At 34.8% G+C, this 18,283-nt stretch overlaps 1 protein-coding gene across 6 annotated transcripts in view; it reads left to right on the plus strand.

Annotated features, from left to right (window-relative positions):
* The window catches only part of LOC105034182 (uncharacterized), a 107,715-nt gene extending 96,590 nt beyond the window's left edge, over positions 1-11,125 (plus strand). For 5 of the 6 annotated variants that reach the window (XM_073251733.1, XM_073251736.1, XM_073251734.1 and 2 more), the window contains 9 exons: positions 4,496-4,568; positions 4,862-4,915; positions 5,086-5,343; positions 7,609-7,815; positions 7,970-8,073; positions 10,010-10,151; positions 10,285-10,365; positions 10,511-10,645; positions 10,808-11,125. In XM_073251733.1, the coding sequence (XP_073107834.1) occupies positions 4,496-4,568; positions 4,862-4,915; positions 5,086-5,343; positions 7,609-7,815; positions 7,970-8,073; positions 10,010-10,151; positions 10,285-10,365; positions 10,511-10,645; positions 10,808-10,984 (1,231 nt within the window). In that variant the 3' untranslated portion in view covers positions 10,985-11,125. The remainder of the gene's footprint in view (positions 1-4,495; positions 4,569-4,861; positions 4,916-5,085; positions 5,344-7,608; positions 7,816-7,969; positions 8,074-10,009; positions 10,152-10,284; positions 10,366-10,510; positions 10,646-10,807) is intronic. The other variant, XM_010909233.4, reaches the window with a different exon arrangement.
* Positions 11,126-18,283: the final 7,158 nt, after the last annotated feature.

Here is an 18,283-nt window from a genome sequence, read left to right on the forward strand (position 1 = left end):
AAATTTTGGATATGACTTGAGATAAGAAAGTTTTAATTATACATCATAACTTCAAATAGATATAGTTGGTAGTTTAATACTAATGAGTTATGTGATCTTGACTCTTTTAATTTGGTATTTTTGCAATACATCACTAAGAATTTTTTTTGTTCCGATACTCCACATCAATAAAACTTTCAATAACTCTCTTTATCTTTACAATTAATAGCCCCTTTATATGTTCCACTTATATATTTTTTTATTCTTTGTCATTATTATTATCTCATTTTTTATTGCAAATTGAGTCATGATGTATTAAAGTAGCAAAACATAGAAATACATATTTCATAGTTTAAAAGTATATTTGTTTCAAAAAATATGATAATTTTTTAAAAATAAAGTTGAAACCAAGGTTTTAAATCTCGTGGGATGGAGGTGTCTCAGTATTTTCATGGAACGGGACGTCCTGATATCCCGTTCTATCCCGACAGCTGTCCCGATCATGCATCCCCGTAGGTATCCTTCTTTTCTCTCCCATTCTTCTTTCATTTTTCTTTTTTTTTTCCATTTTCCTTTCTTTCCTTTTCTTTTTGTTTCATTTTCTTATCCTTTCCCTTCTTTTTTTTCCTTTTTCTCATTCTCTCTTTCCTTTCTTTCTGTTTTCTTTTCTTTTTCTTCTTCTTTCTTTTTACTTTTTTCCTTTCTTCATCTTCCTTTCCTCTTTCTTCTCCTTGCATGGATGGGTTTCGGAGTTTTGACCCTGTCTGGGTCCCATTTTTTCATAGGAACGGGACGGCCAGGACGCCTCCATCCGGTCGGGACGTAAAACCTTGGTTGAAACCCAATGTAAAGGCAACATTGATAAGTTTCAGCAAATATCATAGTATTATGTGTATCAAATTGAGTACAAAGAGTATATAAAGTATCACAAAGTGATTTATCAAAATCAATCCATTGCAATATGTAAGAAAGAACATTGAGTACTTTTAGTTTTAACTAATTTATAAATTGATTCATTTTTAAGAGTTCATTTTGTTTCAGTTTAGGTTGAATTGTATGTCAAACTATCTATGAGCATAATATTTTTAGTCAATGTAGAAGAGGTGATGCTAATATTATTAGTACTATTGATTTTTCCTTTACCATTATTACCAAATGTTACTATCTCTCCATCTTTAGCTTCAAGAGTGATGAATTGAGATTTTTATCTCCCATTATATGCCTCAAGCATCCATTGTCGAAGTACCATCCCCTCTTTGATGCATGGGATGCTAGGCACACCTGCAAAACAATTATATTTTTTAATTTTGATATCTAAGCTTTCTTGGATCCTTTGAGGTAGTAGATATTGTTTCTTTTGAAATTCAAATCTTTTTAATTATTATATGACTTATTTTTTTGATATTACAATCATAAGCTTTATGGCCTAATCCATTGCATTTGAAACAAGTTATTGAAGAACTTTTAGAAGTAGTTTTGACACATTTTTTAGAAATATCTTTTTTTTTAAAGGATTAAATCAAAGTCTAGCTTTATTGAAAATCTCTTTGATCATTCAAAATCATTTGTAGTTTTTTTAACTCAAAGTAAATTTATCAACTATAGATTTTAGTTTATTAACTTTCTTTTTTAGCTTAATATTTTCTTTTGTCAAATTATTTTTTTGTTTCAAAATCTTAATTTTTTTAGTAAAAATTTGATTTTCTCTTTTAAGCTCTTTATTCTTATGTCCTAGATTTTTCAAATCATTTATCAATTTATAAAATGCATCTTATAATTCTTTAAAAGTAAATTCAGATTGGTGTTCAAGACATACCTCATCATCTTGTACCGTAAAGCACAACTTGTTTATCTTTTTTAGTGCTTAAATCTTTGTTGTCGCTCCAAGTTGCCTTCTTTTTCTTGCTTGGCTTTTCGTTAGCTGGAGCTTTGTTTCTTCTTTCTTGCTTCTTTATCTTTAGAAAGTTTTTGATGATTAATGATAAATCTTCATATTCGTCATCGGATTCTTTAATTTTTATGTTATCTTCCTGATTTGGGAACTTGAATGTTAATGTTTTCTTTCTCTTATTGTTGTCCTTTTTTTCTTGATTCATCATGGTCTGCTCATAAGTTATAAGAGAATCCAAGAGCTCTTTTAAGGATAGCTAACTTAGATCCTTTGCCTCTTGAATAGCTATCACTTGTGCTTCCCAAGATCTAAGAAAAGATCTAAGAATCTTTCTTACAAGATCAGTATTAGTATAATATTTTTTTCAATGAATTTAAATTATGAATAATATTTGTAAATCTTGAAAATATATCAGAAATAAATTCAATGGATTCCATTTTAAACATTTCAGATTCATGTGCTAGCATACTAATTTTTTATTCTTTCATTTTATTAGTGCCTTCATAAATTGTTTCCAATGTATCCCAAATTTTTTTAGTACAAGAAGATGTACATATTCTATTAAACTGATTTTCATCAAGAGCATAATAAAATGTATTCATTGGATTTGTATTCAATTGACCTAATTTTTTTTTATTATTCCATTTATTTTCATGTTTAGAAATTTGAATTCCAATAATTTTAGTGGATGTGTGTTATGAACTATTATATTCATAAATTATAATGTGGTGTTTGAATAAAAATCTTCATTCTAGTCTTCCAATAAATATAATCAAATCTAGCAAAAAGAGGTGGTCTTACAAGGGAGTGCCTTCATCAAAAGACATTTCAAGGGTTGCCATTATTCAAGGGTTGTCATTGATCTTGAGCTTTAGATGGTTAAGTCTACAAAAGATAAAAGAGTGCCTGCTTTGATACAATTGTTGCCCAAATATAACAATCCAAGAGGGGGGAGAATTGGGTCTTCCAAAAACTTCTACAATCTTGAAACAAGTATGTGATCAATTAAAGTAAACTAAATATATAGTGGAAGCAATAAATATGCACAACAAGATAAATGATAAATCAAGATACAATATAAAAACTAGAACAAGCATGACAAACACAATAATTGATAGTGGTTTGGTGCCAAATCAAAAATCTACGTTCACTCTTCAAGTTTTTTACTTGAGAATTCCATTATAATCTTCTTGATTATTATAAGTTTTTTACTTGAGAATTCCACTAAATATATAGTGGAAGCAATAAATATGCACAACAAAATAAATGATAAATGAAGGTACAACATAAAAACAAGAACAAGCTTGACAAACACAATAATTGATAGTGGTTTGGTGCCAAATCGAGCACCTATGTTCACTCTTCAAGTTTTTTACTTGAGAATTCTATTATAATCTTCTTGATTGTTATAAGATTGTTTTTTGGACTCACAATCTAAATCCAATCAATTATTTTAGTAGGCTCACAATCAATCCAGTTTATTTTGTATAGAAAATCAACTGAAACATTTCCAACTAAGTCACCTTTAGACTTGGTACAATGTCCAATTACGAGCTTGGACTGTAATTGGATTGGACATTCCTATCCCATAAGTTTCTATTCCAAGAAACTTGCAAAGAAACAAATATACAGTAGAAGTTGGAAAAAAATGAGTAAGAAAATAAGAAAATAAAACTCGTTGAAGCTTGGTTGAAGTCGATAATGAATGCTCGTTGAAGCTTTGACCTCTTTTCTTCAATGAATGTGAGGCTTTTCAATGATTGCTATGGATGTTCTCTTGGAACCTCACTCAATTAATTGTATTTAATCTTTCTCTTTGACTTGCTCAAGAATATTCGATGTTTTCATCATGAACTTGAATTTTCTCTTTTCTTCCTTGTTAGATTCCTTCTCCAATTTGATTTTATGTCCTAAACACACTTAAATTTGGTTGGAGGAAGTGTACTGGTTGTTGGAGGGGTCAAACTAACTGTTGGAAGTCAAATTTGTTCGTTGGAAGCTTTTAGAAAACTAGCTATTAGGCCGTTATCGTAGTCGAGTTGACTCGGATTATATAGGAGTTGACTTGTGTAGACTGAGTCGACTTGAGATAAGTAGGAGTCGACTCAAGGTCAGTGCTGAAAAATCAACTTTTTGTTTTTCTGGTAGTGTCGACTCGTAGTTAACTTGATGTTGACTCTTCCACTATAAAGACTTTTAAAATACTTTAAATGCTTCTCCAAACATTTCAAATACTTTTCCAACTTTAGGATTTGTTATTCTAAGCTTTTCCATGCTTCTTTAAACATTCAAGCTCATTATGCTCTCTATAAAACAAATTAACTACTCAAAGAATACACAATCATTAGTATCATGCTCATATGTTTTGTATTTATCAAAATCAATCCTTGGGTCAACACTTTTCTTTCCAAAACAATTTTGTAAGTCACATTTTGATGAATGGTAAGACTTTAATTCACAAAGCTGACCATGTCATGCAAGAATTAGGTGCATGATTTTTCCTTTTTCTCTTTGTTTATAGTTATGACGATTGTATTTTTGATTTTTTTCCTGCAATTTTGTTTTGATTCAAATATTAAGTACAGAGTTAAATTGCTTGATGTTGTAATTGCTCTTTTTTCTTAGAGTGAAGTTGGTGAGATTGGGGCATCCTGCACGCTTACTACCACAGGTGTTGGAGAGTGCGCTTGATGCACAGGTACTGAATTCCATATTGCCTCCCCAAAGTTTGTATTTTCTTGGGAGGAAGTTTATACGAGTGCTTCTTAATGATGTGTACACAAAGATAAGTAATTATTTAGTTGCAAGCAAATAACATTATCCTTCTACTTAAAAGAATCTTATTAACCTTGTTTATATCATGGTTTTATATGCACCACACATTTTAACAATGTGCATGAGAAATTAGTTTACAGCTATCAACTTGTATCCCGATCTGTTTGGATGAAATGCAATTACATTCTTACTTTCTTTTTATATTACCATGAATAGGTTTTACGAGGTGATAATAGTACCTTGGCAAATGACATTCGCAAGGAAATGAAGGTAACTTTCACAACTTCATTTTATTCTGCATCTTGTAAGATGATTTATTCCCTTCTTTGCTCTACCAACAGGGCTGAAATTTACTTTTCTATATATAGAGATTACAGATTGTTCTTCATAGGCTCCTTGTCCTGTTCCTCTTTTAATAGGCTTCTGGCTTCCTTTCCCAGGTCTTGAATGGCAAGCTTCTGAAAGCCAAAGATAAGAACACAAAAAGGGATATCAGGAAAGAACTTAGGACCCTTGCCAGAGAAGAGAGGAAGAGACAACAGCGTGCAGTCACAGATGTTATAAAAAATGCAGATGTTGTGTTGACAACTTTGACTGGTGCATTTTCTTGCAAACTAGAGGGCAGTGCATTTGATTTGGTTATAATTGATGAGGCTGCTCAGGCACTAGAGGTAGCATGCTGGATAGCTTTGCTGAAGGTCTGTTATCTCTTCTTGTTCGGTTGTATCAATTCATCTATGTTTAGTGGTGTCATTTATTGAACCCCAGTTTCTTTCCGTTGTCTGTATTACTGAGACATGATATGTTCACTTTTTTTTCGCTGGGGAAAATTCCACTACGTATTCCTGTCTCTTGCTGTGAAGATTGTTTCTCATGGTTGTCGAATGGGAAAGCTTTCTTTCTTGATTGGTGTTGGATGGAATTATATGATAAAAGGTCTGACAATTTGGTATGAGATTTAGGAACTGAAGAAAATAATTGAAGCTGGTCTTAGTGCGTACCTGTTAATGAGGGGAATGGGCCTGCAAAGTTGGCAATATGCATCTCTCAAGTTAGATGACTGTTTTTCTTTTGAAACATCGAGCTTCTTTTATATTCAGAGCATAATAAAGCAAAGGACATTTCAGAAAATTTTTGATTTCTGGAGGCAGTATTATATTGTAGAGATGGTGGACACGAGCTGGATCTGCTATGTATCATCTCTTGTTGATCAACGTCAAAAAAGAAATATTGTTTGAGTAGATATTCATTTATGTGGATGGAAGAGACCCATTGTATAAAGATATGAATTCTTGTTTTCTGTTGAAACTTGCTGATAGAGTACATCGAGAAGATGTGGTAAAGTATGGATCGATTCTTTAATCTGTTAATGTAGATGATTGGTGAAGGGCTCTTCCTTTCCTTCTCCCCTCTCCCTCCCCCCGTCTTTTTCTCTTTCCAGTTCAACCTATCCCGCATACCACGATTGTCTGGGGCCTTTCGATGGCCATTTACTCTCGCACTCCTTTCTTCCCTCCCCTTCTCTCTCTTCCTCCCCGGTTCTCCCTCTCCTCCGTTTTTTTTGCCGTGTTAGTTTGGGTCTACTATGGTCTGGTATGGGGGTGCATCGAACCATACTGCGAGCTGGCTGGCACGGGGTCCGGTTTCAGTTCAGCATGGGGTCCGGTTTCAATTTAGTGAATCTTGGGTTAAAAAGCATTCCATATCAGCTACTCGAGTGGTGGATTGGTTTCATTCAGTATTGTCATGTTTTCTTTGTTTGGATGTTTTAGAACCTAGGCTAATTGAGATAGAAACTAGATGTTCCAAGCAAGGTTTTGAATTGCGTGGGATGGAGGTATCCTGATATCTCCATGGAATGGAACGCCCCGCTGTTCTATCCTGTCTAGCGGTCCCGAACATGTGTCTCAGTAGATATCCTTCATCTCTCTTTTTTTCTTCCTTTTTTTATTTCTTTTGTTCTTTTTTTTTCCTTCGTTTTTTGGTTTCTTTTTTCCTACTTTTCTTCCTTGTTCTTTCTTTTTCATTTCCCTTCCTTTCTTTCTGTTTTCCTTTTTTTTTTCTCTTTCCTTTCTTCCTTTCTTTTTCTTCTCCCTTTCTTTCTTTCTTTTTCTTCTTCTTCTTTCTTTTCACTTTCTTCTTTTCTTCATCTTCCTTTCTTTTCTATTTCTTCCTCTCCACCCCCTCCCCACCCCCACAAAATCGTATTGGGGCATAAAACCTTGGTTCCAAGATCTAACCTTCCCTATAACTAATGAGGCATGGTTTAGCTTGGTGTTTAATACAACTCAAAATAGGGTAGTAAGGTCTTCTTTACATCAATATCTGTCCTCCAAATTAACTTAGACGTGCTGTATTGCGTCTAAATGTTTCGTGCACTTCTACTTTTGCTTACATGCTGTACTCTTTTATGATGGGTCATAGAACTTGTGGCTGATCACTCACTTTTCTTTTATAAAACTTGACCATCAATTTTATATTAGATTCTGTTTCTTGCAGAAATATTAATTTGAATAGAAAAGTAGTTGAGGATGCCAACTGGCTGAGCTGGTAAAATCTTTTGTATCAACACGAGAGCTAGGTTAGACCCTGTGCTCTCTCCAGTATTCAGGTAGTCTTCCACCTGTCTTAGTTCTTTAAATAAAAAAGAAAAAAATGAAAGAAAAATTTGGATATGCAATGCCTTCATTCGCTATATCAGGACATCACCAAACTTAATTAGCTATGGAAGACATTTTGAAAGGTTGCACCACTAAGGACTGTTTAAAACATTGAATGAGCTAGGTCTGCAAAGACAAGATTATTCATTTTTCTACTAATTCTTTCCAGCTACATTTAGGAATGGGTTAACTTGTTTGGCGCTCTTTGCATTTGTTCCAACTGTTTTGTATCATTAGTATTACGCTTGATTCGTTATCTTACTCTTGCAGAAATGCTCTTTTTTTTTTTTTTTTTTGTTGCAGGGTTCTAGGTGTGTACTTGTGGGAGACCACCTCCAGCTTCCTCCAACCATACTAAGTGTTGAAGCAGAGAAGAAGGGATTAGGTAAAACTCTCTTTGAACGTCTGGCAAGCATGTATGGAGAGGAAGTTACGTCTATGCTTACTGTCCAGTACCGAATGCATGAGCTGATAATGAACTGGTCATCTAAAGAACTCTACGATAGCAAGGTGATTTTCCATGTTTTTGGCTTATGAAGATACTATTGTCAAATATGAGACAAGAAATTCAGTATCTAGGACTGTTAGGTGAGATGAACATGGTCATGTACTTTCCCTATATTTGTTTTTGTACAGTTCTTATTTTCTCATTTTGTTTGAACAGATAGAAGCCCATTCAAGTGTCGCTCAACATATGCTTTATGATCTTGAAAATGCGACGAAGTCATCTTCAACAGAGTCCACCCTTATTCTCATAGACACAACAGGGTAAGTGTTCTTTTTGTGTATCACCAATGTTGTCATGCTAATGGTGATTAAAATCATGAACAGATTGATTTGAAATTTTGAATGCTTGAATTTGTTTGATAATATTGTGTTATACTCTAGGAGTCTAGTTAGTTTACTTTATCTTATTCTTTTTCTTATCATGAAAAATATTTACTTTGTACTATTTTTGCTTATTACATATTAATAACTAAAAATAGTTTACCTTTGCAAATTTTCACTAAATTGACCTCAATTTACTATTTCATAATATATATACATATTACTAAGAAAGATTATTAAAGTCAAATTTCCATCTTGGCCCATACGCCAATATGTCAATTGTGACAATATTGGCCAATATATCATGATACCTCAGTTCAAAAGATTATCTTGTTCAGTTTCAGTTGATCTCAATATAGCCCCTTGCCAAGCTCACCAAGATCTCAGTCACCAAAGACCACGATGCATTATGTTACTCATGGAAATGTTTAATTTTAAATATGATTTTTTATATTTTAAGTTATCATAATTTCTATGTTTTCTTTTTTTTTGCTTGGGAGTAAATTACTATATTCTTTGTTTTTTATGTTATTTAGTTTTTATTCCTAATTTTAAACTTTATATTCTCGTTTTATGCTCTCTTCTAATTCTTACAGCCTAATTGCATTTCTATTTATATTTTTCTTTATTTCATATTTGTTTGTTATTTCTATTAATTCATTTTTCAAATGATTATCTCACTCTTGTGTTCTTTTTGTGTCCAACCTAGTGTGTATGATCTTTTCCTTTTTCTCTTTTGATGTAACCAAAGACATTGTGGATGCCTCTGTGCTAGTTTATGTATATGTATTTATCAATTCATGAATGTACATCTGTATGTACATATATAAATAAATTTGTATCTATATCCCAGAATCCTTCTCCTCACCTCTCTATGTTGTGAATCCCTATCCATTCCATTCTCTCTCCCCATTTTCCCTCTCATCTATTTCCATCTCCTCTCTCCTCCTCTCCTTCCGTTTCTCCTCCCCCGTTGCTTATCTGTATCGTGAGTTCTTAAACCCAGCCAGCAGCTGGATGCTATTGTGCCCAACCCCACCATCACCTAGGCCGACCGTACCATTGCTCATCATCTTGTCTCTATTGCTCCTCCACTGTCGGCCAGCTGCCCAGCACTGGTGCCTGCTGCCTTGCCACCTTTTGTCCTTGTTTTGTACTTTGTACTATGCCCTCCTTCCCCTCCCACCAAACCCTCCCATCCCCCGTCCAGATCGGCTGATCGGGGCTTCTGCAATCTTGCTGATGTGCTGGAAGGTTCAGGTCAAAGCAGTCTGAATTCCTGGCTGGTTGTGCTGTGTTATGGTTAGGGCCAATTAAATTATAGCAGCAAGTACTGACCTAACAACTTTATTTTACCCACTGCCACATACTAGTTTTGGTCCTTATTTTAAAATATGATCCACTGGTTTCAATAAGCATCATTGTTCATACTTCATTGCGTATTGTATTTGCGTAAGATTTAAAATGCTTTCCTTCAGAATTTTCTCATCCAACTTGAAAATGAAACCAGAAGATAGTTACTCTGAGTAAACTATTTTAAGGTGGAAATATGGCCAAACAGTTTCTGGTGCTTTGAGAACTAAATAGCAAAATCCTTGTTAAGTTGCACATAACAAGTAAAAACGATAACCTGGCGAATTTAAAAATGATAGTGCTAGCATACTCAAGGATCTGAATGGAAGAAATTTATATCTGTTGGAATATATCCCAACTCTTTTTTTTTTTTGCTTCAGACATCACTTGAAGTTGCATCTGCTTAGCAAATGATTTTCTAGTTTTGCTAGAAACTTGTAGTCTGATCTAACTTGCATAGTCTGGAGTTGTTATTTCTTGACCTGTTTGTTTTCCTACTTGTAATCATCCCTTTGTGGTTCAGTTGTGACATGGAAGAAAAAAAAGATGAAGATAGCACTATGAATGAGGGGGAGGCTGCAGTTACCATAACTCATGCAAAGCGGCTTGTTGAGAGCGGAGTCAATGCATCTGATATTGGAATTATCACTCCTTATGCTGCACAGGTTTTATTCATTTCCTTTGCCACTTACCTGTTTGTGAGAAATTAACTTATGTAATGTTGAGTATTTATGGAATGATTATGGTTAGATATAAATTAGATGCATCTTGAATTTACATCATTGTATTGATTGGTAGATGTTATCGGTGGTGGCTAATCTTTCTATGATATCCCTCCTAACATCACAGTGGCTGTTTGTGTGTGTGTGTGTGTGTAAGGTCCTTTCTTTTTCCTTCACTTTTTTTCCTTTTGTTGACGTATATGCTTAATTTTTCTTGAATTCCATACTTCATGTTCACACTGTTGTCCCTCCAAGTGGCTGTTTTCTTCTGACCAGTGACTTGATGGCTTGACATGGTACAGGTAACCTATCTTAAGATGATGAGAAGCAAAGAGGACAGTCTAAAGGATGTAGAAATTTCTACAGTTGATGGATTCCAAGGTCGGGAAAAAGAAGCCATTATTATTTCAATGGTTCGATCTAATTCAAAAAAGGAGGTAAATCCTAGAAGGAAATCAAATATTTTTTTGCAATACATATATTTCCATGCCTGTTGTTTTTCACCTGGTTGGTAGTTTTCGCATAGAAATGATGCTGCACTAGCGTGTAGAAATCGTACTGCACTGGTGTAATCTGATGCAAGGTTACATGCCATTCAGGTGGGTTTTTTGAGTGACCGTAGGCGAATGAATGTGGCTGTGACGCGCGCTCGAAGACAATGCTGTCTTGTATGTGATGCTGAAACTGTGGGTCATGACAGCTTTTTAAGACGTTTAGTTGAATATTTTGTAGAGTATGGGGAGTATTTGAGTGCATCTGAGTATGGGCATGAGTAAGCTTCTGTCATTTAAATCTGCACTTCTATTAATTGTCAAGCTGTTAAAATTATGGCCTCTGCAACGGGCCTTGCACATTCTTTGCTGGGACAGGAGATGAAACTGTGGAAATATGGTGCTGGGACGCTTCCCCTTGATGTATTATTAGAAAAGTTTAATTCTATTAATGGTTGAGAAATATCAATAAGCTAATGGCTTGTTGGGAGCAGCCCTAGGGACGGCGAATTGATTTGAAGCGGATAGAAAAACTGGTCCATCTGGAGGGATCAAAATCCATCCCCGAGGATGGTGTATCTGCAACGTATCCAAATCTAAATTTTATAGTTAACATTCAAATAATAAACTTCTATGCTGAACAGGAATCTTAATAATTCAAGTAAATTTTATCCGGATTTTAAGGCCTTGTTGGGCTTGTTTGGAAAGGATATGATTGGTCCAAATTTTATAGGATATAGGTATCTTGTGGATAAAATTTTTGTTTTCTTTTCTAAGTATTGTTTGCGGGATAGAACCATGGGGTGAAAATGACAGAGTGGGAAATCCTCAGGGTGATCCAAGCTATTGAAAAAATATTGTATTTGATTTATACTAGTGGAAATCTCAAAATTCATGTGATAATCTACTATGAGTGGATAAGAAAGAAAATAACAGATATATCAGATATATCTCTTCTATCTTCAGGTAAAATAGAAGGTAGCAAATAATGCTTGCTGTTTGATTCTTTTTCCTCATGATTTTTTAATCTCTATCTATAGATATAGGCTCACAGGGGATTTTTAAGCAATGCAATCATTTTTCTTCCAACATATTTATTTTTTTCTACCTGCTTCAGACTGGAGCATTGGAGGATTTTTATTGAAGTTGATTTCGGTCAGATATTTATTTTGTAGGTTTTATTGTCATCGATTTATCGTTGCCATCTTGTAATCATCATCTAGCTCTAGTTAAGCCAACCCAAAATAGAAATATGCAGTAATAGATTAGCGTTAGAGGAAAAAATCAAGTATATTTATAAACAGAAGCAAGCATTCAATAACAAGGACTGCATCATGTTGTTCTAATGCTGTGAAGTTCTTAAAGATCAAATTAGCTTAGATGTCAACCAGATCTGATCGTTTGCTGATCAACTGATGTCGATCAGATCTGACTATTTTTAGATCAGTCAGATGTCAATTATATCTAAGTTGATGATTTATAGATCGTCGATGCTAATCACATATGACTATCTTTAGATCGATCAAATATTGATCAGATCTAAGTTGACTATCTGTAGATCAGTCGATGCTGATCAGATCTGGCCGCTTCCAAATCAGTCAGATGTCAATCGGATTCGATCATTTTCAGACGGTTAGATGCTGATTAGAGCTGACCATCTTCAAATTGGTCGACGTTGATCAGATGCGATCACCTCTAAATTGATCCCGATCATCTTCATATCAGGCCATACCTCACTTCCAAGGTCTTTTTTCTCTTCTCATGGCTTCTCTTCTTTCTAATAAAAAAAAATCCTCTAAAGACAATGAAGAAAGAGAGAGAGAGAGAGAGAGAGAGAGAGAGAGAGAGAGAGAGAGAGAGAGCGTTTTCTTCCTTTTCTCATCCCTTTGTAATGGGACTCATATTTTTGATTAATTTATATCACATCCCAACTCTTATAAATGCCTATTCTTCTTTCTGATCAATATAACTGAAGCTTCCTAAATAGTCTCATAGATGATCTATGAGTTAGTAAACAATACTAACTTTTGCTACGTAATCGGAATCCAACATTAACACCTACGTCTTGATAGATAGGTGAGATCAAAATTTCATATCGAACTCAGTGAGCTTAATTATCCATTTTGCCATCCGATCAGTTGTGTTTGGCCGATGCAGGACTAACTTGAGAGGCTGATTGGTCGGAAGCACTATGATGTGTGCCTAAAAGTAGGGTCGGAATTTTCGAGCTGAGATGATGAAGGCATACATCAACTTTTCGAGCCTCGTATACCTGATTTTCGCATTTGGAAGGGCTTTGCTAATATAATAGATTTGTTGGAATTTTATGTCGGAACATGCATATATGTTTCAAATTTTTTTTTAAACAATATAGTAGAATAGAAGATTAAAATATTTTTTAATATTAATCATGTATGCATAAAATATAGAATACAAGGATCTACTTTATATGCTGAAATTAAACACATGTTGAATTGTATGCTGAAATTGAATATGTGATCGAATCATATACCTGTTTCGTAATTTTTTTTTTCGAATTTGGATCTGCAAGATAGTAGATTTTTTCTTAGCCGCATAAGTCTTCGATCTTTATGGGTATCCACTCAAGATCGGTCTGGAACAGCCCTCTTTGATGTTGATCTTTCTTTTCTAAGAATAATCTTCCTGCGAATCTGAACGAAGTCTAGATTACGATCAACTCTTTGATCCTTTTCTTGATATTTTCTTCTCTTCTTCTCTTGCTCTTCTTCTCTTGATTATGAAGTAATTAAGATCTGAAAGTCAGCAAGCAAGGGGATGCCCAAACTCCTTTTGGGCATGGAAGATATTGGGCACCCAACACCTTTGGGTGTTGGAACCTTAGGGGAGAAAAGAGGGAGAAGCGAAGGGGGCGTGGGAAGTTCTTATGGGAGGCATGAGCTACTGAAAATCAGATCTAAGGAGCCTTAGGGAAGGTCCATTTAAATAGACAAAAAGTTTGAATCCTATTCAAAACTAAATAGCCCCTTAATACAAATCCTATTTGTATTAGGAATCTTTATTTCCCTAGTTATTGGACCCCCTTTAGGAGATGTATTAGGTGCCAACTATTGGAGCCTTTGCACTTACTTTTGCATATGCCACATGGCACTTATGGGACGCCCCAGTTTGGTCCCACACGTCCTCTTTTAAGTGGGCACGCCCAATTTGATCAAATCAAGTGGTGCCCCATCCAAATAATCAAGAAAATTGATTAAGAGTTTGATCTCTTAATCCATATGATCTAAAATCCTAGACACCCAATAATTGGAGCTCAATGAATCTAATTCATTAAGATTATTAACAGATAATTAACTTGAATTAATCTTATCAAATAAGTAATTCAAGTGCGAAGAGAAAATTGAGTTGAATCATATGCGAGCAAGATTATCTTGAATCTAATAGGATTTCTCTAAATCCAATTGAGACTTCATAAGTTACTTATTTCAGATCTAATCCCTTTGTTGTGTGACCCCATAGGTTCAATTCTATCTGTAGTGAGATATACAATGATCTCTATCAAAGTATCATCGAAACTCTTTTCAATGGGTCGGAATAATTTTACTCTGACTCATCAAGGATTGTTGATCCTGAGCAATCCTAGTGAGCTTTCACAATCCACTAGTGATACCTAGCAGTATGTAGTGGCAACCCAATAGAACCGAAAAAGAACCTCAAGGTGTAGTTAATATGTGATTCAATCCCTTTATCGTGACTTCCGATCAGATGATAAGTCATGGATAAATCGTCAAACCTCATCATTAGTCATATGATAGATTCGATCAGTTCAAGTCCAATTATGATCCTCATAGAAATTTTTTTCATCAATTACACTACTGTGGCTACATATTCGGATTTAGTCTCTCAAATTTTATAGGACTACTTTTCTCTATCAAGATCGATAGATTTTATCTAGATACGTACATACTCCTACAATGGACCAACTATTGCCAACATCCACTACAAGATCTCATGAGATCATATTTATGTGTCAGTCAAACTCCAGCAACTCACTGCGAGCAGTGGTACCATCGTAGGTCAAATGATCATTCACACAACTATAGCATCGAGACAATCACTGACGATCGATTAGAAATTCAAGTGATCTTTCGTATGGTCACGCTCAATACTAGTTGTTCTTTAACAACTATCCGCACTCGTCGCTCAGTGTTTCTACACTGTAGATCAAAGACTCGATATCTGGAAGGAAGCGATCTGTGCGTCAGTTTATCTGGATCGATCACCGTCCTCATGATGATATTATGACCGAGAGTATTTAGGAATTAATTATACATTTCTCTAATTCTCAACACTTTGAGAGTATGTATCGAAGTATTTATTCCATAGACGATTCAAAGACACATTACTCTTGAATAAAAATTAAACTTGTCCATTTATTGATCAAATCAATATATTAAGTACAAAATTGTGTCCTAAAAGTATTACAATGCATCAGGCAGATTAGCTTTTAGGACATACATCTAACAACTTCCACTTAGACTCAAGTCAATTGATCACTAATCTAAGAACCATCTTCTCAAGGTAGACTTTTATCTTTGGTTGGCTCAATTGCTTTGTCGGTGGGTCTGCCATGTTGTCCGCAGAGTCTACTCTTCGTACCTCGATATATTTTTTTCGAGATAGTCACGTATACTGCTGCTCTATATGTTTGAATTTTTGGTGAGACCTAAGCTTTTTAGCAAAGACTATGACACCATTATCTTTGTAGTACATTGTCATAGCATCTAATGATATGATATTCAGTTCTGCAACTAACATTAAAATTAGATTTCATCCTACACATCTATTGCATACTCAGCTTCCATTGATCGGTTGTTTGGAACCTTTCCAATATACTGAACCAATATTGCATAAGAATACACCCTAGTGTAGATATTCTATCATCAGCATCCGTATATTCTCCCACTCCTAACTTTGTCTATTCTTCAAGACTAAAAATAGATCTTTAGTACTTCCCAAGTACTTAAGGATATATTCACAATAATCCAGCACTCCTAGCCTAGATTTGACTGATATCTGCTCGTGACACTCACAGTAATGGCTATATCAGATTGAGTACATAGCATGGCATATCCCTATGGCCAAGAGGTAGAAGTCTTCTTTTAGAGTTTTTCATGCTGAATCTCTTCAGTACTTTCTCTATGTACAGCTTTTGTGATAGGTTTAGCATCCTTTTAGATCTATCTCTATAAATATTTATTTCAAGAATATAGATACTTCCTCTAGATCTTTTATGGAGAATTTATTGGACAATCATTTTTTGATTGAGATCAGTATAGGAATATCATTTTCAATGAAGAAAATATCATCCACGTATAATACGAAGAATGTTATTGCACTCTCACTAATCCTCTTATATATACAAAGTTCCTCTTCGTTCTTGACGAAATCAAATGATTTGATCGCTTCATCAAAATAAAGATTTCAACTTCGAGAACCTTGCTTTAATCCGTATATGGACCTTTGCAGCTTGCAGACTTGATGATCACCATCATCAGATGTGAAACCTAAAGACTGTTCCATATAGATATCTTCCTTAAGATATCCATTCAGAAAAGCAGTTTTCATATCCATCTGTCAGATTTCATAATCATAATAAGCTGCAACAGCAAGTAGAGTGCGGATGGATTTAGCATAGCTACGGACTAGAAGATTTTTTGATAGTCAATGCTCTCGCACTGACTATAACCTTTTACCACAAGCCTAGCTTTATAGGTCTCTACCTTACCATCGGCATCTAATTTTCTTTTGTAGATCCATTTACACCTAATGGATACTATACCCTCGGGTGGATCCATTAAGGTCCATACTTGGTTCGAGTGCATTGAGTCAATTTTTAATTTTATTGCATCTAATCATTTTTCAAAATCGATGCCAGACATCACCTCGTCAAAGGTATTAGGATTATCACCATAATTCTTATCTCCATAAGGAATATTTTCTTAACTTTTTCCATAAGCATACCCATGTATCTTTCAGGAGGTCAGGATATCCTACTAGATCTATAAGGTGGTGGAGGAACATCAACTACTGGCTCATAAATAATGGGTTTCTGAGGATTTATAGCTTTTTGCTCTTCAAAGACCTTCTCTTCAAGCTCGACTAACCTTCCACTGCCATCATTTTGGATAAACTATTTTTTTAGAAATATAACGTTCTGACTCACAATCACATTGTGATCTTGTGGAAAGTAGTAGTATTCTATTGATTCTTTTGAATACCCTATAAAATGAGCTATTACAGATCTATCCTCTAATTTATCAGCTATCTATCTTTTGATATAGGTCGAACATCTTTAAGTTTTAAGATAATCTAGACTCGATTTCTTACCATGCCATATCTCATATGGTGTGGTAGGAACCCTATTTAATAAATAAATTACTGTTAACAAGGCATGTCTCCAAAGATATAAGGGTAAATCAGTGAAGCTCATCATGGATCTGACCATAGCTAATAGAATCCTATTCCTCTTCGGATATTCCGTTGAGCTGAGATGTTTCAGGAGGAGTCCATTGAGAGACTATATCGTTGTCCTTGAGATATTTCAGAAATTTTTGATTAAGGTATTCACCTCCTCGATCAGATTGAAGAATCTTAATGAGTTTTTCTGTTTATTTTTTTACTTTGTTTCTAAATTTTTTGAACTTTTTGAAGGCTTCAGACTAGTATTTCATCAAATACACATATCTATACCATGATAGATTATTGATAAAGATGATGAAGTAGCTATAACCATCTCTGGCCTGCACATCAAATGGCCCACACACATCGGTGTATTTCAGGGTAAGTAATTCAGTGGTCCTTTCTTCATGTCCCACAAAGGATAACTTGAGCTGGATATGACTGAATCAAAAGAGCCAAGGATCCCATCATTTTTTAGTTTGTTTATCCTATCCTCTCCAATATGGTTTAGTCTATGATGCCACAAGTACTTTTGATTAATTTTTATTGGGTTCCAATGGTGCAGCTGAAGGGTTAGGTGTTTAAAATTTTCATTCAAAACAGTCGATGCACCGAAAACTCCAATATCCAGAAATCTTTGATTATAATAATCAAAGTATAATAAATATAAATTGGGATAAGAAGAATATCTGTAGCGCTAATCTCAATTTTTGCAAGGTATCCAAGTGTCTGCCCTTCAATAGTGATCCATACGGAATCTAAACCAAGGACAGCACTCCTTCATCTTGCTTTAAGAGTTCTAGCCACTAGAACTCGACTAGCCTCATATCGGTCAGGTTTCTTCAAGAAACTGACTCTACCCTCTTAGAACCTTCTCTGAACTTTTGATCCTCCTTCTTTAGGACCCTCACAATCTTTGTTAGGACCAGATAAGGCTTTTTCTTAAATCTCAAAGCTTTGTCCTAAAACTAAGATAGGTTGTAAGAAAGAAAAGAGAGCAACAGAGACAAAATTGAAAACTCTTTCTGAATTTTCTCAGACACCCAGTGCCTCGATCAATTTATAGCCACTAGAGGGATGCTAAAAGAGAGGGATGCACCTCATCCAAGAGGCCTATCTGATCTGATTATTAGAGATAAGAGT

The sequence above is a fragment of the Elaeis guineensis genome, chromosome 2 (genome assembly GCF_000442705.2).
Source record: "Elaeis guineensis isolate ETL-2024a chromosome 2, EG11, whole genome shotgun sequence".
In the NCBI taxonomy this organism is placed as follows: Eukaryota; Viridiplantae; Streptophyta; class Magnoliopsida; order Arecales; family Arecaceae; genus Elaeis; species Elaeis guineensis.